General features: G+C 38.4%; 1 protein-coding gene and 1 non-coding gene across 2 annotated transcripts; both read right to left on the bottom strand.

Annotated features, from left to right (window-relative positions):
• Positions 1–1788: 1788 nt before the first annotated feature.
• On the bottom strand, positions 1789–26999 carry LOC148565886 (uncharacterized). The gene is made up of 3 exons (XM_088486252.1): positions 26519–26999; positions 26315–26395; positions 1789–2037 (listed from the first exon to the last, which is right to left on the bottom strand). The coding sequence occupies exons 1-2, from the start codon at positions 26822–26824 to the stop codon at positions 26375–26377; spliced, it is 327 nt and encodes a 108-aa protein (XP_088342378.1). The 5' UTR covers positions 26825–26999; the 3' UTR covers positions 1789–2037; positions 26315–26374.
• Positions 9237–9344, bottom strand: LOC148565887 (small nucleolar RNA R71). Its single transcript, XR_015884316.1, has one exon. It is a non-coding gene; the product is annotated as a small nucleolar RNA R71 (small nucleolar RNA).

Here is a 26999-nt window from a genome sequence, read left to right as displayed (position 1 = left end):
TACCAAAAAATTGATTGTTACACCAAAAGAAAATATGAAGCAACACGATTAACAACAAAGAGATACTAATTGATTAAATCACTACCTAAGCATTTCAATTTATTAAAGATTTCTCTATATACACAATATTAATCGTGCAATTTTTATAGGCCTTCGCATGATTCTAAATTAAAACTTTTATCTTTTACTTACTCTTAACTCTTAAAAGTGCCATATATAATTATCTATGCATAAAAATCGATCTCGATAATTACAAACCCACAACTTTCAACGCCTGTTCTTGACCCTTGTTAATTGTCATATCAAAAGACACTATCAATGATATCATATTTATTATGGAAATTAATGTAACTCCTCCTATTTTAGTCTGTGTTAATTTTTTGTATTCAACCAAGTGATTTTCAAGTCTCATAACATTTAGTTGTGTATTATATAGGTCATTTGATCGGTCTATGTTTCTAAATAGTATTATTGAAATACCAAATATAAGCATATGTTGTTTCTGATTTTCTAAACACAAAATGAAGAATTTGTAATTTTTAAAAGCACAAACACCTTTTCAAAAAAAATATTACCAAACTAAACAATTTTATATACATATAAATATCAAAAAATTGTTTTAAAAATGTTTGAATATTTTGTTTGTTCATTACAGTAATGTTCTATTAATGTAAAAATTTCATATATATGAAGAATACAACACGATCAATAATTAAATGAATGAAATTCGCCTTCACATTCGAAAGTTTTAAGATTATAAAAGTCTAATACCATGCATAGTAAAACCAAAAGTTGTTTCAAACAATCTGATAATTGAGTAACATCTAGCTAATTTACATGTTAATTTTTCTCACCATAGACAGAAAAAAAAAAGGGAAAAAAAAGAAGAATTACAGATTAATATATGATCGAGTAATTATGAATAATATTCACAATTCTACGTAGAGTTGTGTGGGGTAGTCGATCATTTTCACATAGCATTCACGAATGTGTGTTGAGATGATTTTTGCAAGAAAGGATAGAATACGATGAAATTGGGTGGGGTGGGATAATCTTAGACGTAAATGAAATAATGATACCTTCTTCCGGCTAACTTGTCTTATTTATCGTTGCATAGTCCTCTTTATTGATCACAATAATATTACATACTAATTTATTTATTTATTTATCGTTAATGTTTTAAATAAAATATATTTTAGTATTTAATTTTTATTATGAAATAATAAAATTAAATAATATTTAACATTTTTGTAATTAAACTTATTACGTCATTATAAAACTAATTTTATAATTATATAAATAATTAAAAAATCTATCAAATTAGCAAAAAGAGAACATCAGTAATTTTTTCAACAGCACTAAATATATGAGGATTTGTCCTTGATTTGGTGAATTATAACAAAATGACATATCTAACCTGATAGAAATTTGAGAGAAATAAAAAGGCCATAGGCCTAAAAGTGGATTTTTTTATTTCACTATTGAAAAAGAAGGTGAAATTTACGTGATTATTAGAAGAAAGGGTGTTTCGTAGAGATCTGAAAGCGTGATTTTAGAAATGCACAATTCGCAGAGGGTGTATTACTCCGATAATACACAAAGCGCATATTGCTTGCATGGTTGACATGCGTCATGTGCATAAAATTCTAGTATTTCGATACCTCTTAAAATATTTAATGCACATGTAATACCCTAGCTATCAAAATGTCACGCATCTGACTGCGCCACTTTGATAGCTCGAGTATTACGACGATTCTTAAAATATTTAATACTAAAATAGGAGCCTGTTTAAAACTTTGAACCGTATTTTTTAAAGACCATATAAAACAAAACGTAAATCCATACTTACAACCATATACATACATATACATAGTGTTAACTTACAAGCATTACAAAAAACATATCTTATCCCTCTTACAAATTTGTAAAGTTAAAGGCGAGGGAAAACATAATTAATACATCACAAAACAGCGTATGAACGGAAACGAAACATACTCTTCCAAACTCCGTCATTCATATTCTTAAAAGGGAAAAAACCTATAGGAGAGTGAGAACATCGTCTTCGCTGGTTCTCACTATAGGATTAGAGAAATTGCTATAATAAGATATGTAAAAATAAATCTATTTTCAATATACAGTGATCGTTGCCCGCCTTATGTATTCTTTCAAAAATCAGAAATCCTTTTTCAAAGAGAAATCCATCGATTCTTTAAAAATCCAAAACATTTTCCTTTTGTATCAATTATTAAAAATTTTTCTTAGACAGTATGAATGACCAAGTTGTTCCAAGCATATGTTCATTAAGTCTATGTTGAACCATTTTGATTTTTCATACTTTACTAAACCAAAAACATAAACCACTCACGGCCTTCGGCCCATCACATAATCAATCATAGTCCTAGGCCCAAACATCTCAATCAACAACTAATTCACCACAATCCACCCAATTTTAGTCACAAACACAAGGGTAAAAAGGTTCAAATACAAACAAGCAGTTACATCAAGTAGAGCAATTAGCATTTAAACATAATTATTCACATAGACAAACCAATTACAATATGCACACCCAAACAACGTCATATAGATGCATATGACGAATGCTTGCCCTATGGCTGATGTGTTTCATCTGTCGGTTATCAAGCCAACCCGACAAGTTATAAACCACTATTTTATGGTTTATCTTGTGTTTAATTGAGTGGTTTTTATCAAGTCATCACCCACTTATTCATACTAATTGCATGATTTTACATTTTCCTTCCTAGTATTGTTTTATGATTGAAAACTTGCTTCCTAGAGATCTTTAATCTATGTATTTTAATTCTCCTTTATACCATTCGATGCCGTGATCCGTGTGTTAAGTATTTTAGACTTTATAGAGCAGGAATGGCTTAGAAAATGGAGAGGAACACAAGAAACTAAGGAGATGACCAGCGAACACCGACGCGCGCGCATGGCTCACGCGAGCGCGCGGAGTGGAAAAATTGCAGCGACGCGGCGCGTGCCTGACGCGTACGCGTGGATTGGAGTCTGCACGAATGACGCGTACGGGTGACAAGAAAAATCACTGAATGACGCGAACGCGTGGACGACGCGTACGCGTGACCTGTGCAATTTGCAGAATTAACAGAAATACTGGGGGCGATTTCGGGCCGCGTTTTGACCCAGTTTTCGGCCCAAAAAGACAAAATAAAGCCAGGGAACATGCAGAGACTCAACACGACACAAAGACACACATTTACATATTCTCATTAGGATAGTTTTAGGTTTTTAGATCTGAATTTAGAGAGGATTACTTCCCCTCTAGGTTCCCTTTACATTCATAGTTAATTAGTTTTATGCTTTTGGATATTGAAAAAGTCATTACCTCCGTTGAAGATTGTAACACCCTAACTACCAAAGTTCACACTTCCGGCTGCACGACTCTGATAGCTCGGACATTACGACGACACTTATACTACTTAATACTAAAATATGAGCCTGTTTAAAACTTTAAACCATAATACCGCTCCCAAAAATACTTTCGTTTGATAACGTACTTCCATAAATACCATTCAACTTACAACAACTCATAAAGAGTACATCCATATATATACATAAATATATATAAATAATATTACAAACATAATCCAATAAAATTCCTATCCCTCTTACAGATTATATCAAGATAAAGGCGAGGGTGCAGTAAATCATAACTAAAACAATACAGAGCATCACAACAACAATTAAATAAGCTCTTCGTAACTTCTGTGCCCATATCCTGAAAGGGAAAAAATGTAGGGGGGTGAGGACATCATCCTCGAAAGGGTTCTCAGTAGAGGGTTTTTAAGAATTACTGTAATAGGATACTTGAAGATAAACCGTACCAGTGATTAATAACCGTCTCATGCCTCTTTTCAGAAACATCGGTTTACAATAAAAGTAAAGTCGGAAATCTTTTTTGAAAGAGGAACCATTCAATTCTCAAAAACTCAAAAGTCTTTCAAAACGGTTTATCTATGCTGAAACAAAATAGCATTTCATATTTTATTCCAAATCAGAAACATAAAACTGAAATCAACCATCGGTTCATCTCATTCCAACCACGGCCCTAGGCCCAAACAATCCAACCATCAACCAAATCACCACAATCCAACAGAGTCCCAGTTGCAAACACAGATAGGAAGTTCAAGCACAAACAACAGTTACAGCAAGTAGAACAATTTGCAGTTAATCATATAGACAAACCAAGTACAATATGCACACCCAAATAATGTCACATAGATGCATATGATGCATGCCTGTCCCTAGTGGCTGATGATATCATCTGTCGGTTATATAGCCAACCCGACACATCCTGGTAGCTAACCATGGACAGAAACACCCATCGCGGAGCAAGTAGGTTTGAGCTACAACCCCATTGCTACTACCCGCTCAACCCAGAGCCAGTGTAATAACCACTACTGCGGCTACTACCTAGGCGGGTGTTTAACAGCTCAACCTGGAGCGAGTGGAATCACCACTACTACCGCTACTACCCAAGCGTCACAGTCTCTGACCTGGAGCAAGTGGGACGAACCACAACCCTTGCTACTACCCAGGTATCTCAAGCATATATTCATTCAGTCCCAGCCATGGATCAACATCCATCTTAGCCATCCGGCTTAAATTCATAATTCATAGTCAGCCATACGGCCCATAACTCATTCGGCAATCAGCCATAAATCAATATCATACATAGCCATTCCGGCTCACGGTTCAATCCAGAACCAGCCAATATCCATAATCATACACAGCCATTCCGGCCCAAAACAAAACAGCACTTCCACCATTCAACATCATCAAATTCATAAAACCGGCATTTTAGCCACAAATCACTTTTCTCAAGCCATTTCACTTTGAAATCAAACTTCAACTCTTTTTAGCCTTGGCTTTTAGAAATCTCGTTTCTCAAATCATCTCAGGCTCATAAGCTAAATTTACTCAAAGTGAGTTCCCTTTTTAAAACAAAGCCGCTCTCGGCATCCTCTTTCCGAAACTTCCAAAACCATGGAAAGTTAAAGATTCATTTTGGGAACATTCAAAATCACCCATCCCACAATGGGATTTTATAACAAAGTTTTTCGGCAGAGTCCCAAGTCTTTAGGGGAGAATAGCATAACTCATTTCGCCGAATTCATTTAAAATCATTAAAACCTTGGCTTTCCGATTTGAGTAATAAAATAGGATCTAAGCCGAACCGAGTCACGTAATCATTTACTTCTTTCAAAGCCGTTTCCTTTACTTAGGCAAAACCAGCTTCAACCCCCATGATAAATTCTAAAGCGTTTCAACTGTTCAAAATTGTTTTAGTCTTGCAAAAGTTTAGAGTTCAAAGTGTACTTAAAACCTTTCTCAAAACATTTCAAAATAAAACTTGTCAATAGACATTCAGGTTCTTTCAAAGTCATTGAAACTTCTTTAATTGAAACCCCCAAGTCAAATTCAAAGGCATAAACCCTTTTTGCATTCAAACAGCTTTAAAACACAAGTTTCATCTAAATAACCTTCTCTTGAAAGAGATACAATACCTTTCTTAAGAAGCAAGACTAAATCACAATTTCATCTTTACTAACTCATTTCGAAAGCATGAATCATCCTTTTCTTGATAATTCAAATAAAATAGCAGAAGTCTTTAACTCATCATTTTCCAGACAATATTTCAATAAAGACTCGGATTTTATAGAAATTTCGGCAGCACCTCCCCTAAAACTTGGACTTTTGCCACCCGGTTCGGGTCCCAACTAAACCGTTTCTCATTCCTTTTCAACAGCTCAATCCAGAAATCAATTCAAAAGCAAGCTAAATCCAACAGTCGCCTCAGTGGCATATCTCAAGGAAACCATTTCAAAAATCAACTCAATACCAACCGATTTAACTCATTTCTAAAGCTTTAAAGAATCGGTTCAACAATAAATCATTTATCAAAACCAAATCAATTAAAGCAACCCAAGCTGAATTTCAAAAGTATTCTATCTTTCACATCATCAAAATAATTGACTCCATTCAAACCAATCCTCAACGGATTAAACTCATTTCAAATCTTTAAAGAATCAACTTCAAACATTACATTTCACAAGCCACACAACAATTCAGCCAAACCAACATCCATAGTCATTCGAGTCAATCAAATAAATCATAAGGCAGATACAATCACCAAATACACAATATCTCACATCAGTACCCATATGTAATAATTCCAATAATAAACTATAGTTTTCGAAAAGCGCCCCTACCTCAAAACGCAATTCCATAATCCAAACGCCTCATCAAGCCCATTTCCGCCTCAACCCGAACTGACGGCAACCAAAACCTCAGCTCCCAGCCACGTTCACAATAACCATAGCAACACTAATCGCAACATACAACAACCAGAACTCAATCGTATAGCGATTAATGCCACAAACCTCAGCGTATGATAACAGGACAGTAACTAAAGGGCTTTCAAACCGAAACGCTTACCGAACCGAAGAAGGAACGGTTGAACCGAAACAGCGGCGGTCTCCGAACCGGTTCGGTGGCAACCCGGCAGTCAGCCCCAAGCAGCAGCGGCGATCTGAACCACACGCAGCGACGATGAAGTTCCAGGAAACTCAACAGAAGGGAAACTCAACTTAAAAGCCTTACCGGCAGCCTTTTCCGGCGACGACAGCAGGGTCTCAAGCGGCAGAGGCTCAGCCCGGAGCTCCGGCGGTGATCCCAGAAGTGACAGAACCACTCCAGGCGGTCAAAACACAGGGGCACAGCTTTCTCTTCCGACCGCGACACCTGCGGCGGCCTGAATCCTTTTCCGGCGACGGTGAGAACCCCAACAGCGCGGCGCGGTTCAGTCTGCTCCATAGCACAGCGGCAACCGAGCCTCCAACTCGCGTCGTCCTCTCTCCCACGATGCTCACTCACGGCGAACCAGGGAAGCAAAAGCGGAGCTCCATCGTGCTTCTCGTTCGGAGCTGGCAAGGACGATGGCGCGGTGACCCCGACGGCAACTGGGCGCAGCTCGCAGCTCCGTGGGTGGCGGCGACGCGATGAGTTCCTCTTCTCCTCTTCTCTGCGCGACACGACTCTGACTGCGGACTCCAAGGCGGCGCGACGGCAGTGGTGAGGCCTGACGCACCGGCGACGCTCCTCCCTCCCCTCTTCCTACCTTCCTTCTCCGTGTATCCCTCACCCCACTTCCCTTTCTGTTTCTATTTCCGTTGGAGGGGTTTTGGGTGGCAACGCGTTTCAAACCTTGGGGAAAAGAACGGCGCTGGGTAGGGGTCAAGTGGCTAAGGTTTCAGGGTTAGCTTTTAGAGTAAAAATTAGGGTTAAGGGCATTATGGTAATTTCACATAAAATTGGGAATAATATAGTAATTGAAACCCAAATTAAGTCCAACACTAATTGTATATAGGAAATACAATTTGCTCATCAATTTCACAAATTATTTTCAATAAAATGTCCAAATCAAATAATTAGAAGTAATATACTTAATTTCTTCATTTTTTAAAATAGTAGTAATAATATTTAAAATATTACTTATCTAATCCAAATCATATAAAATCCTTATTATTTCATAACTATCAACCTTATACTTTAAATATAGAAAATAATCCAATAATTATAAAATTGGATAATAATCATAACTTATCTCAAATCCAATAAATCAAAACTTGCCTTAATTATCTTTAATAAAATAATTTCTGAAATTGAGGCTGTAAATAACTATATGATTTGAGACTTGATCATAAAAAGACTTTTCAAAGTCCTGGGTCTTACAAAGATACTATTCTAGTTTATTTTCTTACTTACTCTTTTATTTATTCCATATTCTTAATTCTTGTTTAAAGTAGTAATTGGATTATTTTCATGGATTGTTAATGCAAAGGATTACCTTTACCTTTAATTAATTTAATTTAATTCATAATGTCTTCTATTATTTTTATGAGCGTTATATTCATGTCAATAGAGTAGATTCCATACTTGACATGAGGGTTGATTAGGAGGAGACACTTGAGTTGGAAGGCTTAGGTGTTGATTAATCTGGAAGTTGTTGGCTAGTTCTGTATTTACTAACGTTAGACCTTTCCAATGGAGAGGACTAGGATTTGCGAATAAGAGTTAGCTCAATCACTTGACTTTTCTTTATTTAGTAAGGGTTAACTAAGTGAAAACAACAATCTTTTTAATTCTACACTTAAGAGATCCCAACAAGGATAGAACTTCCAATTAATCATTCCCCCAGTCAAGGCTTTTATTTAGAATATTAATAATCATTCTTAGTTTTTGTTGCTTTAATTTACAATTATTTAATTGCTCGTTATTCAACTCTCAAACTCTTGTGAAAATTCCTAATTAATAAAATAGTATCCTTCCTTGCAACTCGTTGGGAGACGACCTGGGATTCATACTCCCAGTATTTTTATTCTAAATTTTTGTGACACCCTTTTTAAATTGGTGAGGCGGATTTTAGCTGGTTAAGAGCTATACTTGCAACGCTGTTCTCTTATTAAAAATCTCTTAATTGGCCTAACTTCTGCCACGCACCAGTTTTTGGCGCCGTTGCCGGGGAGTTGCAATTGTGTGCTAAATTATTAATTAGTGTACATATTTTTATTTTATTACGATGGGCTATATGTTTCTTTCATTGAATGACGCGTTCACTGCCTGATCCGAGCTTAGCTGCATTTGATCCTGAAATTGAAAGAACTATTTCATGTATTAGGCGAGCTCGACGCAGGTTAGCTTCTGAGGGTGGTGAAATGATTGTTATCGATTCACCAGTCTCATCTGAGGGCAAATCTGAACCGCCATCTGAGAGCGAAACAAGCTCCTTTACTACTGATTTAGTTAATTTATGTGCAGATAGAATGGCAGCACCTAGGAGGATTACTCTTCAGGAAGCTGGAGCCCCAGATTTTACACTACAGCTATATCAAGTGCATCATCCAACTCTGGCTGTAGATTTCGAACTGAAGACTGCACTTATCAACTTGATGCCCAAGTTTCATGGTTTCCCTGCTCAGAAACCTATCAAGCACCTAAGGGATTTCCAGACAGCCTGTTCTACTGTTAGACATCACGGTGCGAATGAAACTTCTATTATGTTAACTGCCTTCCCGTTTTCTCTTGAGGGAAAGGCAAGGGAGTGGTACTAATCCTAACCTAAAGTGACTATTACCAACTGGGATACGCTCAGGAGAGAATTTCTGGAAAATAACTTTCCATCTGAAGTTACTGACAGACTAAGGAAAGAGATCTCATGCATTGTTCAAGGTGAATCAGAAACTCTCTATGAGTACTGGGAGCGTTTTAAGAACCTTCTGGACGCATGCCCTCATCATATGATTGATAGACTAGTGTTGATCAGTTATTTCACTTAAGGCATGAAGCCTCAGGATAAAACTACGCTAGATAGTGCTAGTAATGGATCTCTGAAGAAGTACAAGACCGCAGATGAAGCATGGTAACTGATCAGCGACTTAACTGAGTCTACTAGGAATCACAGGCACAGGAGAACCCACTCAAAAGCCGTTGCAGAAGTTTCTTCCAGCATTGAGACTTCTGCTCTTACACAGATTATATGTGAAATGACCAACCTACTGAAGCAAATGCAGTTGAACCAACAACAACAAGCTCAGCCTGCCACACCACAATAAAATCAACAGTTAGTTCCACAAAGAGTATGCGGAATATGTGCTGATTATAGTTATTATACTGATGAATGCCTGCAGCTCCAACAAGAAGACAATACTGTGGCAGCTACTCATAACTTCTATGACCGCCCGAATCAAGGATACAATTAACAAGGTGGCAACTACAACCTAGGAGGAAACTATAACCAATGATGGCAGGACAACTCCAACCAAAGTTGGAGAGATAATTCAAACCATGGCTGGAGGGACAACTATAATAGAGGAGGTCGAGATAACAATGGAAACCAGAGATGGAGTAACAACAACAGACAGCAGAATCAGAACTAACCTTACAGAGCTCCTCACCTAAGACAGTCACAAGGACCCCAGCATAACCAACAACAAGTACCTCAGATTACTTATCCCACTTCCTCATCAAATGACGAGATGCTTCGTTCTCTTGCACAAGGACAACAAGACATGCAGACCACACTAAACTCTACTCTAAATGGTCTGAATGCCACTTTACAAGCTCTTGCCACCCGGATAGATTCATTACCTACTTCCACTAACCAGCCTTCAAGCTCCAGTGGAATTCCTTCTCAACCCTTACCTAACCCCAAGGGTGGCATCAATGCCATCACTTTAAGGTCCGAAACCACATTGCCAGAGAGAAATCAGGAGGAGCCAAGCCCAATAGTACCGCCCCAGCTGAGGATGTGATAGAAGTAGAAGATGCTGAAATGGAAGATGCTGAAGAAGAAGATATAGTACAAGACAATGTTGAAGAAGAATTAGCTTAGCCAAGGAATGGAGCACCAAAGGATACAGAGGCTGCAAGTAGCGCCATCCCTATCCCATTCTCACACCTTGCAAGGAAGTCCAAAAAGCACATGGAACTTGATCCCAAAATGGTAGAAATTTTCAAAAAGATTGAGGTAACTGTTTCCCTTTTTGATGTTATTCAGCAAGTACCTAAATATGCAAAGTTTCTGAAAGATTTATGCATTCATAAATAAAAAATTAATGAATTAGAAACTATTCCTTTAGGTAGTTCTATATCTGCTTTAATTGGAGGTATACCTGAAAAATGTAGTGATCCAGGTCCATGTATGGTAAACTGTACCATTGAAGGTGTAATATTTTCTGATTGCATGTGTGACTTAGGAGTGTGTGTTAGTATAATGCCATTGTTTATATATGATACTCTAAGGCTCCCTCCCTTAAAAAGGTCGGCAGCTCATTTTGTGTTAGCAGATAAAAGCATTATTACAGTAGTTGAAATTGCTGAAGATGTATTAGTGAGCATTAAGGGGCTCACATTTTCCATTGACTTCTATATCCTAGAAATGCCCCCTAATGACTCAGGAAGACCATCATCAATCCTACTTGGAAGACCATTCCTGAAGACTTCAAAATTCAAGCTGGATGCATTCTCAGGAACTTACTCCTTTGAGATAGATGGCAGAACAGTAAGTTTCAATTTAAATGAAGCTATGAAGCACCCTTCGGAAGATCATTCTATCTTCCAGTGCGACATCATTGATGAAACTATAGCTGAAGTTCACCAAGAAGAATTAGAAGAGAAGCACATGGAGCAAGGTCCAAGTGTGGGGACACCCTCTGAACATAATGAAGACACTTTACCATTATCACTAGCCCCGGATGATCCAGAACCTAGTTATGAGCAGAAACTGGAATTGAAGCCCCTTCCTCCACACCTCAAGTATGCTTACCTTGAGGATAATCAAAAGTTCCCAGTTATCATTGCAAGAGAACTCACTTCTCAACAAGAGCAACAACTGCTTAGTGTACTAAGAAAGCACAAGAAAGCAATTGGATGGAGCTTGGTAGATATAGTAGGCATTAGCCCTCAAGTTTGTGAGTACAGAATATATTTACAAGAGGAATCAAAACCCGTCCGTCAACCCCAAAGAAGATTGAATCCTACCATCTTAGAAGTTGTCAAGAAAGAAGTGACCAGACTACTTGAAACAGATATCATTTACCCCATCTCAGACAATGAATGGGTCAGTCCAGTACAAGTGGTGCCCAAGAAGTCTGGAGTCACAACAGTCAAGAATGAGTATGGAGAGCTCCTAACAACTAGAGTGCAGAATTCATGGAGGGTTTGCATTGACTATAGGCGTCTCAACCAAGCTACTCGCAAGGATCATTACCCCTTGCCATTCATTGATCAGATGCTCGATCGCCTGTCAGGTAAATCCCATTATTGCTTTTTAGATGGTTATACATGTTACTTTTGAATTCATATAGCTCCTGAGGATCAAAAAAAGACCACTTTTACATGTTCCTTTGGAACATATGCTTATAAAAGAATGCCTTTTGGCTTATGTAATGCACCTGCTACTTTCCAAAGATGCATGAAGAGTATCTTTTCAGATCTTATTGAGAACTGTATGGAAGTATTTATGGATGATTTTAGTGTATATGGTGATTCATTTAACCTCTGCTTGGATAGTTTAACTAGAGTATTAGACAGATGTGTCAGTTCAAACCTTGTATTGAATTTTGAAAAATGTCACTTTATGGTAAAACAAGAGATTGTTCTAGGACATATTGTTTCTAATACTGGTATTTCTGTAGATCCAGCAAAGGTAGATGTCATTTCTAGTTTACCTTACCCCTCCTCCGTGAGGGAAGTCCGTTCGTTCCTTGGCCATGCAGGTTTTTACAGGAGATTCATTAAAGACTTCAGTATGGTAGCATTACCTTTATCCAGACTATTACAGAAAGATATTGAGTTCGAATTCAGTGAGCATTGCATGAAAGCGTTTGATAAGCTGAAGATCGCCCTGACTCAAGCTCCAATTGTGAGAGGACCAGACTGGAGCCAGCAATTTGAAATTATGTGTGATGCCTCCAACCATGCAGTAGGAGCGGCGCTGGCTCAGCGCGAAGGTAAGGATCCTTTCGTAATCGCTTATGCATCTAAGACCTTAGATGCTGCTCAGTCTAATTACACTACCACTGAAAAATAGCTTCTAGCTATTGTTTTTGCTCTGGATAAATTTCGAGCCTATTTAATTGGTACTAAGGTAGTAGTGTACTCGGACCATGCAGCTTTAAAATATTTATTAGCTAAAAAAGAGTCTAAACCAAGATTGATACGTTGGATACTACTGCTACAAGAATTTGATTTAGAAATTAAGGATAGGAGTGGTAACCAGAATTTAGTGGCAGACCACTTGAGTCGCCTTGAGCACATTAAGGATGACTCCACTCCTATCAATGATGCTTTCCCGTTTGATAGCTTGCATGCAGTATCTGAAGTAGTTCCTTGGTATGCACCTGTAGCTAATTATCTAGTTAGTCATACTTTTCCTCCCAATTTTACTAAACATAAAAGAGACAAGATGAAAAGCGAGTCTAAATATTATATATGGGATGACCCATATTTGTGGAGATATGATGCTGACCAGGTAATTAGAAAGTGTGTGCCCCAATAAGAATTTCAGTCTATTTTAGAGGCATGCCACTCTTCTGAGAGTGGAGGACACTTTGGCCCTCAAAGAATAGCTATAAAAATTTTAGACTGTGGATTCTGGTGGTCTACTCTTTTTAAAGATGTTGCTGAATTTTGTAAATCTTGTTCCCCATGCCAAAGGTTTGGTAATATATCCAAGAGGGATGAAATGCCTCAACAAATTATACTTTTCTGTGAAATTTTTTATGTTTGGGGCATTGACTTCATGGGTCCATTTCCAAACTCTAATGGTTACCTTTATATACTGTTAGTTGTAGATTATGTTTTTAAATGGGTGGAAGCAATTCCTACCCATACTGATGATGCTAACACTGTTGTTTCCTTTGTTAGAAACCATATTATTTGCCGCTTTGGATCACCACAAGCAATCGTGAGCGATCAAGGCACTCACTTTTGTAACAGGAAACTGACAGGATTACTGAAGAAGCATGGGATTGTTCATAAAGTAGCAACAGCTTATCATCCTCAGACCAATGGACAAGAAAAAGTATCTAACAGAGAAATTAAATGCATTTTGAAAAAAATAGTAAAGCCTCATAGGAAGGACTGGAGTGCCAGGCTACAAGATGCACTCTGGGCATATAGAACAGCATACAAGACACCCATTGGGATGAGCCCCTTCCACTTAGAATACGAAAAGGCTCGCCACCTTCCAGTAGAGGTGGAACACAAGGCTTTTTGGGCTGTAAGGGAATGTAATATGAATTTTGAAGAATCTGGTGCTGAAAGAAAATTGCAACTAGCAGAATTAGAGAATCTTCGCCTAGAAGCATATGACAATTCCAGGAGATACAAAGAGAAGATGAAGGTTGTCCATGACAAGCATATAAAAAGGAGAGACTTCAGACCAGGGGAGTTAGTTCTTCTTTATAACTCCAGACTGAGGTATATGCCAGGTAAACTAAGATCAAGATGGGAAGGTCCCTACAGAGTAGAAAAGGCAGAGTCATACGAAGTTTTTCACCTGCGTCATCCTTCTAGTTTAAAATTCATCAAGGTCAACAGACATCGCCTAAAGCTTTATCATGGAGAGAAGACGAAGGATCACAAAGAGCTAGAGGTTTTCCTCTTGGAAGACCCACCAACAGAAGCAGAATGAGCCTGAAAAACGTCCAACTTAAGGACGTAAAAGCAAAGTGCTAGGTGAGAGACAACCCACCATGGTATGATCGTTCAGTTTCAGTTTCAGTCTTAGTTTTATTTTTGTTTTTGTTAATGACTCTTCTTATAACCTCTGCATATAGCCTACATTTGCATTTGCATTATGCATAAAAAAAGCACGTGACGCGCAAGCGTCGCTGACGCGTCCGCGTCATAGGTGCTTTCGAAACAGGAAGTAAAGAAGCAGAGAGTCACGCGAAAGCGTGGCTGGAGGCGTGCCTTAGGCACAACCATGCCCATGTGACCGCGTCGCTGACGCGTCTGCGTCATTTTGAAAAATAGCCTCCCCACGCGTCCGCGTGACCCACGCGACCGTGTGCTCCTGCGAAATCGACGTAAAGAGGTGTATGGCAGAGAGTTATGGTGGAGTGGGCTGGAATGATGCTGGAAGCACAAGCCCTACCACGCGAACGCGTGCCCCACGCGTCCACGTCGTTTTTCAAAGTATGGCCATTCACGCGATCACGTCACCCACGCGAACGCATCACCGAAATTTTTGGCAATATGCGTATAAAACAGAGAGTTATGCGTACGCGAGGCTGCACTCGTGCCAATAGCACAAATCAGGCCACGCGATCGCGTGACCCACGCGTCCGCGTCACCTGAACTTATCACACACCACGCGATCGCGTGCTCCATGCGTCCGCGTCGCATGCGGCGCACAGCTTATCCAGATCAGCGCCAATTATCTTATCTTTTCTTCCCAAATCTAAATCTTTTCTTTTCCTTCTTATTTCTTTCTTCTCTCTTCTTCCTTCTTTATTCTTTCTCACTCTTTGCTTTCTCCTCCCTTATTTTTCACATCCATTATCAAGGTTTTTCTTCTTTTTCTTTTTTACTTTCATTATCTATGTTTCTTTTTTCTTTCTTTTTCTTTTTATTCCTTTAATTGGTGTTAAAAATTTAATTGGGTGATTATTTTCCCTTATATTTTGCTTGTGAATTATTGTGGAATTGTTTGACAATTAATATTACTTTTTCAAGGGTTGCTTGCATGTCCAATTTAATACTTTCAATAACATATTCACCATGCATGATATGTGTTTGTGAAAAAGCCCGTATGGCATTGTGCGTTATTTTTATATTACTCTATTACTCTAATGCCTATTTTTCACAAAACCCCTTTTTTATTTTATTAATTAAATATAATTGTCAATACAAACAGATTGTTAGTTTGAAAGGGTTGATAATCTAACTTGGACATTTAATGCTTGATCTATGCTACTCATGTCTTTGCCGGCATGCCAATAAACATCTTGCATTAAATAGCCATCAAATGCACTTGCTATATTTCCATTGATGAACTTTTCATATGTAGTCATGACCATGTGTTAACGACATCCTTCTTTACCGTGCATTGATTATCACCTATACTATCCTCTACCTTGCTCGAACCCTTAGCTTTACATATTAATCTCTCTTTCCCTTTTCAGGATGGCCACCAAGAAAGGTAAAGAGAAAGCTACTCCAAAACCACCAGCAAGGAAAGGAACAAAAAGAGCACTAGTGGCAGAGCCATCTTCAACTGCAGTAAAGCCCTCAACAAAGTGAATCAAGAGGATCATCAAAGTCGATAAAAATGAGAATGCTTTCCCAACAAAGGACACTACGCGGTTCACTAACCGCTACTGTGAGCAGATGTTCCCTATCCTGGCAGAGAGGAATTATAATAACGAATACCTTCTCATCCTCCCGACCAACATTGTTAAATTTGTTGAGCCGCGAATTGAAAGAAGACAATGGGGATTCCTACGGAGATAGTCACGGTAGGTTAACCTTTCATGGGTAGTTGAATTCTACTCCAATTTTCACATGCCAACCATGCAGTCTGTCTATGTCCATCAGAAGCAAGTTCCCATAACAGAAGAGGCCATTCAACGAGCTTTAGATTTTCCCCCTGCACCAGAAGGATTGGACGCATTCTAAGAAGTCTAATCCAAACGCCAGACATACCAATTTGACTGGGACGCCGTTCTCAGAGTAATAGCACAACCTGGCAGCAGATGGACCTATGGATACCATCGATCTCGACCTAAGAGTATATTGGCTTCAGCACTCACCTTGGAGGCTCGAGTTTGGGTACAGATTATGTCCCATTACGTCTTTCTAAGCACTCACGAGTCCTCCTTCACTGCAAACATGGCTGTTCTACTCTGGTGTATCCTTACAGATCAGCACCTCAATTTACCAAGACATATTCGGCATGCTATGGGACACGTACAGATTACGGGCAACCTACCTTTTCCCGCCTTGGTTTCAGATCTAGTCTTAGCAGCCAGAGTCTCCTACAGAGCTGGGGACACCAAGGCCATGATTCCACGAGATTATCAATACGTCCCTAACGGGAAGTATATCAGACCTCCAGCAGCCACTACTAGCCGGCCTGCAGAACCGGCCGAAGATATTCCTACTCCTTCCATATCACAAGCACCTTCAACAAACCAACTGCTCCATCAGATAATTGAGAGGCTAGACCAAATTGACCAGAAAGGAAAGCAAAGGGAGCACTGTAACAAGCACCGATTTACATATCTCAAGGAGCTACTTGTTGGTCACCACCCACCTGAAGAAGACCCAGACACCCCAGATTCCACTTCATTTACCAGCACAGGGAGCCATGATGGTCCCGATTGTGGAGATGCTGCTACCAGCCCCCTTTGTTCCTGACTAATGGCACTGAGGACAGTGCCAAGTTTTAGGTGTGGGAACGTCGGTCAGTACCTGACTTCCGGAGGTAATTTCTCTTTCTTAACACCAATAAAATAGGATATTTAATTATTTTTCTTTTATTAGGATAGTATAGATAGCATAATAATAAGTAATTGCATGCATATTCTATTTGGTTAGAAAATAATAAGTTTCTTTTTAAGACCCTATTTTTGAAAAAATTCACTAATTTAAATCAAAACTTTTGTGTTAAACTTGTTTGGAAATTGTATTTGGAACATAGTTAAAAGCTAGAACACACAACCTGTGAGACTTGAGCCTAATGACATGGTTACAATATTTAACCATAAAATTTTATTCTTGTATGTTTACTTCTCTATAATTGTGATCTATATTTTGTTCCATCCTATATGTCCAATATTTAATGTGTTATATGCATGCATATGATTGAGGCCATCAATTGATTATTAACTCACTTATCCTAAATAGCCTACCCTTTCAATTACCTTTGTTAGCCACTTTGAGCCTTTTAATCCCATTTGTTCTATATTTTACCACATTACTAGCCTTAAGCAGAAAAATAAGTAATACTCCAAATTGAATCTTTGGTTAGCTTAAGATAGAAATTGTGTGTCAATTAAGTATGGAAAAATTGTGGGAACATGGCTTAATAAGGGAATGTGTCATGATAAAATATTAGGAATTTGGGTACCTACTCATGTGAAACAAAGAAAAATTATAAATCCATGTGCATTGGCAATGTTATTTTTATGCTGCAAAAATAAATAAATAAATAAATAAAATCCCAAAAATATTCAATTAAATAAGTAATTAGATAAATGAATAAGGGGGCAAAATTACTCCAATGTTAAGCCTAATGAAAAATCAATGCACATGTGATACAAGTTAAAAGAAGAGTTGATGCATGAGTATGTAATACAAAAGTGGAAAAACTTTGGGTAACCAGGCATGAATTTAAAAGTATAGAGTGTATGTATAGGTAAGAGCTTAGGTTAATCAAGGATTCAATTTATAGCTCACTCAGCCATATATATACCCTCACCTTTACCTTGGCCCCATTACAACCTTAAAAAGACCTCATGATGTTTGCATTGGTACATTAAATACTTGTTGATTGCTTAGGTGAAGAACAAGGTTTAGAAAGAATGATTAGAGAAGAGCAGAGTGATTATCCTATACACTAGAGTGAATAGAGTGCATATACATCATCAGTGAGGGTTTAATGCTTAATTCTGTGTTCCCTACTTTCATGAGCTGTCTTCTTACAAGTTTAATTGCTTTTACTGTATAATTTGAAATTAGTGGAATTTGATTTATTTTTGTCTTAAAAGAACTTATTTATTTTTTTAACTAAGTAGACAAAATCATTTTATCATATAGTTGCATTCATATACATAGGTTTCATTGCATTACATGAGTCTTACTTTTTCCCTACTCATTTATTTTATCTCCTTAAGCTAAGCATGAGGACATGCTAATGTTTAAGTGTGGGGAGGTTGATAAACCACTATTTTATGGTTTATCTTGTGTTTAATTGAGTGGTTTTTATCAAGTCATCACCCACTTATTCATACTAATTGCATGATTTTACATTTTCCTTCCTAGTATTGTTTTATGATTGAAAACTTACTTCCTAGAGATCTTTAATTTATGTATTTTAATTCTCCTTTATACCATTCGATGCCGTGATCTGTGTGTTAAGTGTTTCAGGCTTTATAGAGCAGGAATGACTTAGAAAATGGAGAGGAAGCTTGTAAAAATGGAAGGAACACAAGAAACTAAGGAGATGACTAGCGAACACCGACGCGCGCGCATGGCTCACGCGAGCGCGCGGAATGGAAAAATTGCAGCGACGCGTGCGCGTGCCTGACGCGTACGCGTGGATCGGAGTCTGAACGAATGACACAAACGTGTGGGCGATGCGTACGTGTGACAATGAAAATCACTGAATGACGCGAACGCGTGGACGACGCGTACGCGTGACCTGCGCGATCTGCAGAATTAACAGAAAACGCTGGGGGCGATTTCGGGCCGCATTTTGACCCAGTTTTTGGCCCAGAAACACAGAATAAAGCCAGGGAACATGCAGAGACTCAACACGACACAAAGACACACATTCACATATTCTCATTAGGATAGTTTTAGGTTTTTAGATCTGAATTTAGAGAGGATTACTTCCCATCTAGGTTCCCTTTACATTCATAGTTAATTAGTTTTATGCTTTTGGATATTGAAGAAGTCATTACCTTCGTTGAAGATACTATTCTAGTTTGTTTTCTTACTTAATCTTTTATTTATTCCATATTCTTAATTATTGTTTAAAGTAGTAATTAGATTATTTTCATGGATTGTTAATGCAAAGGATTACCTTTACCTTTAATTAATTTAATTTAATTCATCACGTCTTCTATTATTTTTATGAGCGTTATATTCATGTCAATAGAGTAGATTCCATACTTGACATGGGGTTGATTAGAAGGAGACACTTGAGTTGGAAGGCTTAGGTGTTGATTAATATGTAAGTTGTTGGCTAGTTCTGTATTTACTAACGCTAGACCTTCCCAAAGAAGAGGACTAAGATTTGCGAATAAGAGTTAGCTCAATCACTTGACTTTTCTTTATTTAGTAAGGGTTAACTAAGTGAAAACGACAACCTTTTTAATTCTACACTTAAGAGATCCCAATAAGGATAGAACTTCCAATTAATCATTCCCCTAGTCAAGGCTTTTTATTTAGAATATTAATAATCATTCTTAGTTTTTGTTGCTTTAATTTACAATTATTTAATTGCTCGTTATTCAACTCTCAAACTCTCGTGGAAATTCCTAATTAATAAAATAGCACCCTTCCTTGCAACTCGTTAGGAGACGACATGGGATTCATACTCCCAGTATTTTTATTCTAAATTTTTGTGACACCCTTTTTAAATTAGTGAGGCGAATTTTAGCTGGTTAAGAGCTATACTTGTAATGCTGTTCTCTTATTAGAAATCTCTTAATTGGCCTAACTTCTGCCACGCACCAATAAGTTCGGTTGCTAAACCTTGGACTGTCCCCTGTTGCGTATTCCCGAGAGTCTATGCATAGCTTTTTCTCATATATAAAATTTGCTTAATGGGGGTATCCTTCCCGAGAATTTATACGTGCCCGGTCACCCTTACGACGTAGAGTCAATAGAGTATCGAGTCTCAACCTGAAATACGTAGTGGCAAGCCACGGTATTTTACCCATAAAAACTCGTATATCAGATAAAATAAGTGCAAAAGCCTCATTGTCATTCATATTAATTCATAATCATTGCATAATCATTAATTCATGATCATTTTTGTACTTCCTTAACAATCCATATCAAGTCAAACATCATTCATGCCATATCTCACATTTTCTCAAATCATTTTACTTTGAAACCAAAATCAAACTCATATTTGTCTCAATTTTCAAAATTCTCATATCTCAAATTATTTCAAGCTCATAAACCACTTTACTTTATGTAACATTTTCTCAAAACTTTCAAATAATTTCAAAATCATATCAAGTGGTAATTTTCTTTGAAAAGATTCAAAATTCTTCACTTTAAAATCATTTGTTTAACTACTTTAAATCGGAGTTGTCTGTAACACCCTAACTACCAAAGCTCACGCTTCCGGCTGCGCGACTCTGATAGCTTGGACATTACGATGACACTCATACTATTTAATACTAAAATATGAGCCTGTTTAAAACTTTAAACCGTAATACCGCTCCCAAAAATACTTTCATTCGATAACGTACATCCATAAATACCATACATCTTACAAAAACTCATAAAGAGTACATACATATATACACTTATATACATAGATAATATTACAAGCATTATCCAATACAGTCCCTATCCCTCTTACAGAATATATCAAGATAAAGGCGAGTGTACAATAAACCATAACTAAAACAATACAAAGCATCTCAACAACAACTAAATAACTCTTCGTGGCTTCTGCGCCCATATCCTGAAAGGGGGAAAAATATAGGGGGTGAGAACATCATCCTCGAAAAGGTTCTCAGTAGAGGGTTTTTGGGAATTACTGTAATAGGATACGTGAAGATAAACCATACTAGTGATTAATAACCGTCTTATGCCTCTTTTCAAAAACAACGGTTTTCAATAAAAGTAAAGTCGGAAATCTTTTCTGAAAGAGGAACCGTTCAATTCTCAAAAACATCAAAATCCTTTCAAAAAGGTTTATCTATGCTGAACCAAAATAGCCTTTCATATTTTTCCAAACCATAAACACACAAAACCGAAACCAACCATCGGTCCATCTTATTTCAACCACGGCCCTAGGCCCAAACAATCCAACAGAGTCCCAGTTGCAAACACAAATAGGAAGTTCAAGCACAAACAGACAGTTACAGCAAGTAAAAAAATTAGCAGTTAATCACATAGGCAAACCAAGTACAATATGCACACCCAAACAATGTCACATAGATGCATATGATGCATGCCTGTCCCTAGTGGCTGATGATATCACCTGTTGGTTATAGAGCCAACCCGACAAGTCCTGGTAGCTAACCATTGGACTGTCCCTTTGTCGTGTCTCCTAACTCGAGTTATACTCAATATAAACTTGATCATAATCATGATCCATATCCATCACTCTCACTGGTGAATATTTATGGGGGTGAGCTCGTCCGAAAATTTCACAGTGCCCGGCCACCCTGACGACATAGGGTCAAAAGAGCTTCGAGTCTCCACCTGGAGCACGTGGTGGCTAGCCACTGCTTTCTCCTAGGAAAACTCAAATTTCCGATAGTGAAAGTGCAAATCACAATTATCAATATCTCAGCATATATACTTTCATTCTCAGCCATGGATCAACATCCATCTCAGCCATCCGACTCTCGGTTCAATCCAGAACCAGCCAATATTCATATCATACACAGCCATTCCGGCTCACGGTTCAATCAAGAACCAGCCATTATTCATAATCATACACAGCCATTCCGGCTCACAACAAAATAGCACTTCCACCATTCAACATCATCAAATTCATAAAACCGGCATTTGAGCCATAAATAACTTTTCTCAATTCATTTCACTTTGAAATCAGATTTCAACTCTTTTCAGCCTTAGCTTTAAAGATCTCATTTCTCAAACTATCTCAGGTTCATAAGCCACTTTTACTCAAGGAAAATTCCCCTTTTAAAACAAGCCACTCTCGGCTTCCTCTTTCCAAAACTTCCAAAACCAAGGAAAGTTAAAGATTCCTTTTGAAATATTCAAAACCATCCATCCAACAATGGAATTTATAACAAAATTTTCTCGGCAGAGTCTCAAGTCTTTAAGGGAGAATAACATAACTCATTTGCCAAATTCATTTAAAATCATTAAAACCTTGGCTTTTCGATTTGAGTAATAAAATAGGGTCTAAGCCAAAACGAGTCACGTAATTATTTACTTCTTTCAAAGCCCTTTCCTTTACTTAGGCGAAACCGACTTCAACCCCCATGATAATTTCTAGAACGTTTCAACTGTTCAAAATTGTTTTAGTCTTGCAAGAATTCAGAATTTAAAGAGTACTTAAAACCTTGTTCAAAACATTTCAAAATGAAACTTGTCAATAGACATTCAGGTTCTTTCAAGGTCATTGAAACTCCTCTAATTGAAACCCTCAAGTCAAATTCAAAGGCATTGCCCTTGTCACATTTAAAACAGCTTTAAAACATAAGTTTCATCTAAATAACTTTCTCCTGAAAGAGATACAATGCCTTTCTTAAGAAGCAAGACTAAATCACAATTTCCTCTTTAGTAATTCATTTCAAAAGCATGAATCATCCTTTTTTTGATAATTCAAATAAAATAGTAGAAGTCTTTAACTCATCGTTTTTCCAAACAACATTTCAATAAAGACTCGGATGTTATAGAAATTTCGGCAGCATCTCCCCTAAAACTTGGACTTTGCCACCCGGTTCGGGTCCCAACTAAACCGTTCCACAATCCTTTTCAACAGTCCAGAATCCAAAATCAATTCAAAATCAAGCTAAATCCAACAGTCGCCTCATTGGCATATCTCAAGAAAACCGTTTCAAAATCACACCAATATCAACCAAATTAACTCATTTCCAAAGCTTTAAAGAAATGGTTCAGCAACAATCATTTATCAAACCAGATCATTTAAAGCAAGCCAGGTTGAATTCAAGAGTGAATTCTATTTTTCACATTCTCAATAAAATTAACTCAAATCAATTCTCAACGGGTTAAACTCAATCTCAAAGCTTTAAAAGAATCAACTTGAAAAGTATTTCGTTTCACAAAACCACACAACAATTCAACCAACAGACGTTCATAACCAACCAAGGCAAATCAAGCCATACATAAGGCCGATACAATCACCAAATACACGTTCACTCACATCAGTATCCATATGTAATAATTCCAATATATAAAATATAATTTTTGGAAAGAGCCCCTACCTCAAAACGCAAATTCCATAACCCAAACGTCTCTCAGAGTCCTTTTCACCTCATCTCGAAATCACAATCAAAATCCCAGCTCTGCGTGTTTTTCTCAATATAAGAAACAGCCTCAGCGCCACATATAAGCTCAGCTACTACTTCCTAACACATCAATATCGCGGAAATCTTAAAACTCATGACTGAAAACAAATGGCGAGGATCTCCGAGATAAAACACTTACTGAAATAAAAGGAATGACACGGCAGCCTCCGCAACACTTATGCAACACAAAATCACCGGAACTCAAACCTACATTACCAAGCCTCAAGGTCTTTAGCCAAACATAACCGAACGCTAAAGCAGGGGTTTTCACAACGCGAAATACTTACTATACTAACAAGCGAAGTAGCTACGACTTCGAATTGCCCCGACAAAAGATCCGTGAGAGGCCAGAAGCTCCGGTGGCCCAACAGCAGCTTTAATTCCGACGCGCAAATACCGGGACTCAACCTTGTGTAACCAACGTCTCAGAATTTCTAACGGATTATAACAGAGTACTCAATTGAAGGGGTTTCGGAAGCAAAAATGCTTACCAAGAAAGACTGGTTCTGGCGGCCATGATACTGCTCCCGGCAGCCAAGGGCGCGGTGGCCATGACAACAACGGCAACTGAGCTCCAACGGTGGCAGAAACCCCTCCTACTTACCCATTCCGGTCTCCTTCTCCCCAGCAGCAACAAGGCAGTGGCAGAGCCTTCACAGCGGCGGCGACAGCTTAGCAACAGCAGAGGGGTGGCAGAACCTCTTACCACCATAGCGCCTCATCTTCCCTGCAACCTCCTTCTCTCTCCTCGAAGCTCGACGACGGCAGCATTCTGACGCAATGGCGATAGCACACAGCGGCGCAGCTCCGCGTGGTGGTTCACGCTCCTCCTCGCGTGACCTTCCTTCCTTCTTGCGCTCCCTTTGCGCACGAGCTCTCCCTCTCGTCGTCGCGATTCTCTTCAGGTGACGGAACGAGGTGATGGATGGCAGAACCACGACTGGGCAGGAACGACGACATGTCTTTGGCGGCGACGCTCCTCGCGGTTCCGGCGACAGGGAGGACGGCGTCTCCCTCCCCTCTGAGCCCATCGTCTCTCAGACCTCCCTTTCAGCTTCTCTTCTTTCTCATTGCAGCGTTGCTGCTGCTTCTGATTGTGTTGCGTTTGTGTGAATGGAAGGAGGAAGGGAAACAGGTTGAGTGTGGCGGCTGGGTTGGGAAGGATTAGGGTTTCATGCCTGTGAGTTTGCTGAGGGCGAAAGGGGGAAGAGTCTGCTGCTGCGGCTGTGTGTGTGTTTTCACAGCAAAGAGGATGAATGAGAGGCTGGTGGCTGCGCAGCGTGAGGAGAAGGGTTTTAGGGGATGGTGTATCCAAATTAGGGTTAGGGACATTTTGGTAATTTCTAATAAAATTGGGAATAATATAGTAATTGAAATCCAAATTAAATCCAACACTAATTGTATATAGAAAATACTATTTGATCATCAATTTTTACAAATTACTTTCAATAAAATGCCCGAATCAAATAATCAGAAATAATATACTTAATTTCTTCATTTTCCAAAATAGCAGTATTAATATTTAAAATATTACTTATCTAATCCAAATCATATAAAATCCTTATTATTTCATAACTATCAACTTTATAATTCAAATATAGAAAATAATCCAATAATTGTAAAATTGGATAATAATCATAACTTATCTCAAATTCAATAAATCAAAACTTGCCTTAATTATCTTCAATAAAATAATTTCTGAAATTAAGGCTACAGAAATACTGAATTTGAAATTAGCTAATGATAGCCCTTTTTCAAAAGCTCTGGGTCTTACATTGTCAATCAACTATTTCGGCAAAGTTTCAAGACTTTAAGGGAGAACAACCAAATCCCCTTCCTTAAGTTCATTAAAATTCTTAAAACTCATGTTTTCTTGGTTTGAATTAAATCAAGTGAAATCCAAATAAAACCAAATCATTTAGAACAAAAAAAAATCCGTTTGAACCAGAAACAATCTTCAATTTTGTTCCTTAAAACCAATTCCTTGACTTTTCCAAAACATCGTAACGGATTCATTCGATCAAAGTCTATTTTCTTTTAAATTCACTAAAACTCCTCCGAATGAAATTCTTAAATCAAAATTCAAAACATAAACCTTTCTCCCATTCAAAACAGCCTCAAAACATATGACTTTTTTAAGTGACTTGCATCCAAAATATAATACTTTTCTTAAGAAACAAAGCTCAATCAGATTTTCTAAATAACATTTCAAATAAAATTTCAGATTTTATAGAAATTTCGGCAGCACCTCCTCTAAAACTTAGACTTTGCTACCTTTTTTGGTCCAAACCAAAACATTCCGTAACCCCTTTCAATGGGTTCAAAACCAAATTAGTTTCTAATAAAACAGAATTCAGACTTTCAAAATATCGAAATCACTTCAAATCAACCAAGTCAAAAATGTCCAATTTAACAAAATCAATCAATAATGCAATCAAACAGACAACCATATTCATGCAAGACAAACCAGACAATTCATAAGACTTACATAATCACCAGAAATGAATTTCGTACATCATATCAATTTATTACAATTCCGATTTAAAATAAATTAGTTATTTTAAAAAAAGCTCCTACCTCGATTGCGACTTAACCACGTGACAAAAACTCTTTTTTTCTCAGCCCGCAACAACACAGCATCAACCACAGTTCCTTACTGCTTCCACAACAATAGCCGCAACTTTAATCGCGATATGAAATAACCAAAATTCACCCCTAAAGCAATAACGCCATAAATTCCTCAATAACGTATAGCAGAAAAGAGACTAAACTAGTTTTCGGAAGCAACTTACTGAAATCGAGAATAAGTGGGGGAACGAAGCCGCAGCAGCTCTGATGAGCTCCAGCAGCGATCAGAACTCCGGTGGCGGCGGCTGTAACAACATGCAGTGACTATAACATTACAGAAATTCAAAACAGAAACAAAAACTAAAAACACCCGTATCGACAGTGGATCTCGGCGACAACAGCTTCGTTCACCGGCAACAGAGGCATACCCGGGTGCCAGAGGCTCCAGCAGCGGCGAATCTAGCGATGACGGGTCCTTCAGTGGCGGCAGAATGCAACTCCTCTTCTCTTTCGCATTCGGACTCCCGATGGCGACACACTCCACGGCGGTAGAAACATGCATGAACGGCGGCGACGTCTTCCCCTCTCATTGGCTCGTGCTCGGTGGCGACGGACTTCACGGGGAGGGCGACGACGGCGACATGAGCCCCCACGGAGATGACGACGGACGCGAGTTCAGTGGCAGCTTCTCTCCTGTGCGCGTCTCTGCTCTCTGACGACCGCAATGGCGACATGACAGTGCGGCTGTGGCGAGGTGGCGGTTCTGAGCAGCGCGGCGGTGGTGCGACGGCTCCTCTTCTCCCGGCGCCCTCCCTATCTCTCGGGTCTCCCTCTTCTTCCTTCCCCTTTCTTTCTTTCTTTCTTTCTTTCTTTCTTTCTTTCTTTTCCTTTCAGAACTGTGTGTGTGTT

The sequence above is a fragment of the Arachis ipaensis genome, chromosome B5 (genome assembly GCF_059453495.1).
Source record: "Arachis ipaensis isolate K30076 ecotype BB chromosome B5, ASM5945349v1, whole genome shotgun sequence".
Taxonomy (NCBI): Eukaryota; Viridiplantae; Streptophyta; class Magnoliopsida; order Fabales; family Fabaceae; genus Arachis; species Arachis ipaensis.
Note: the sequence above shows the minus strand (reverse complement) of the source record. Positions and strands in the feature narration are given on the sequence as shown.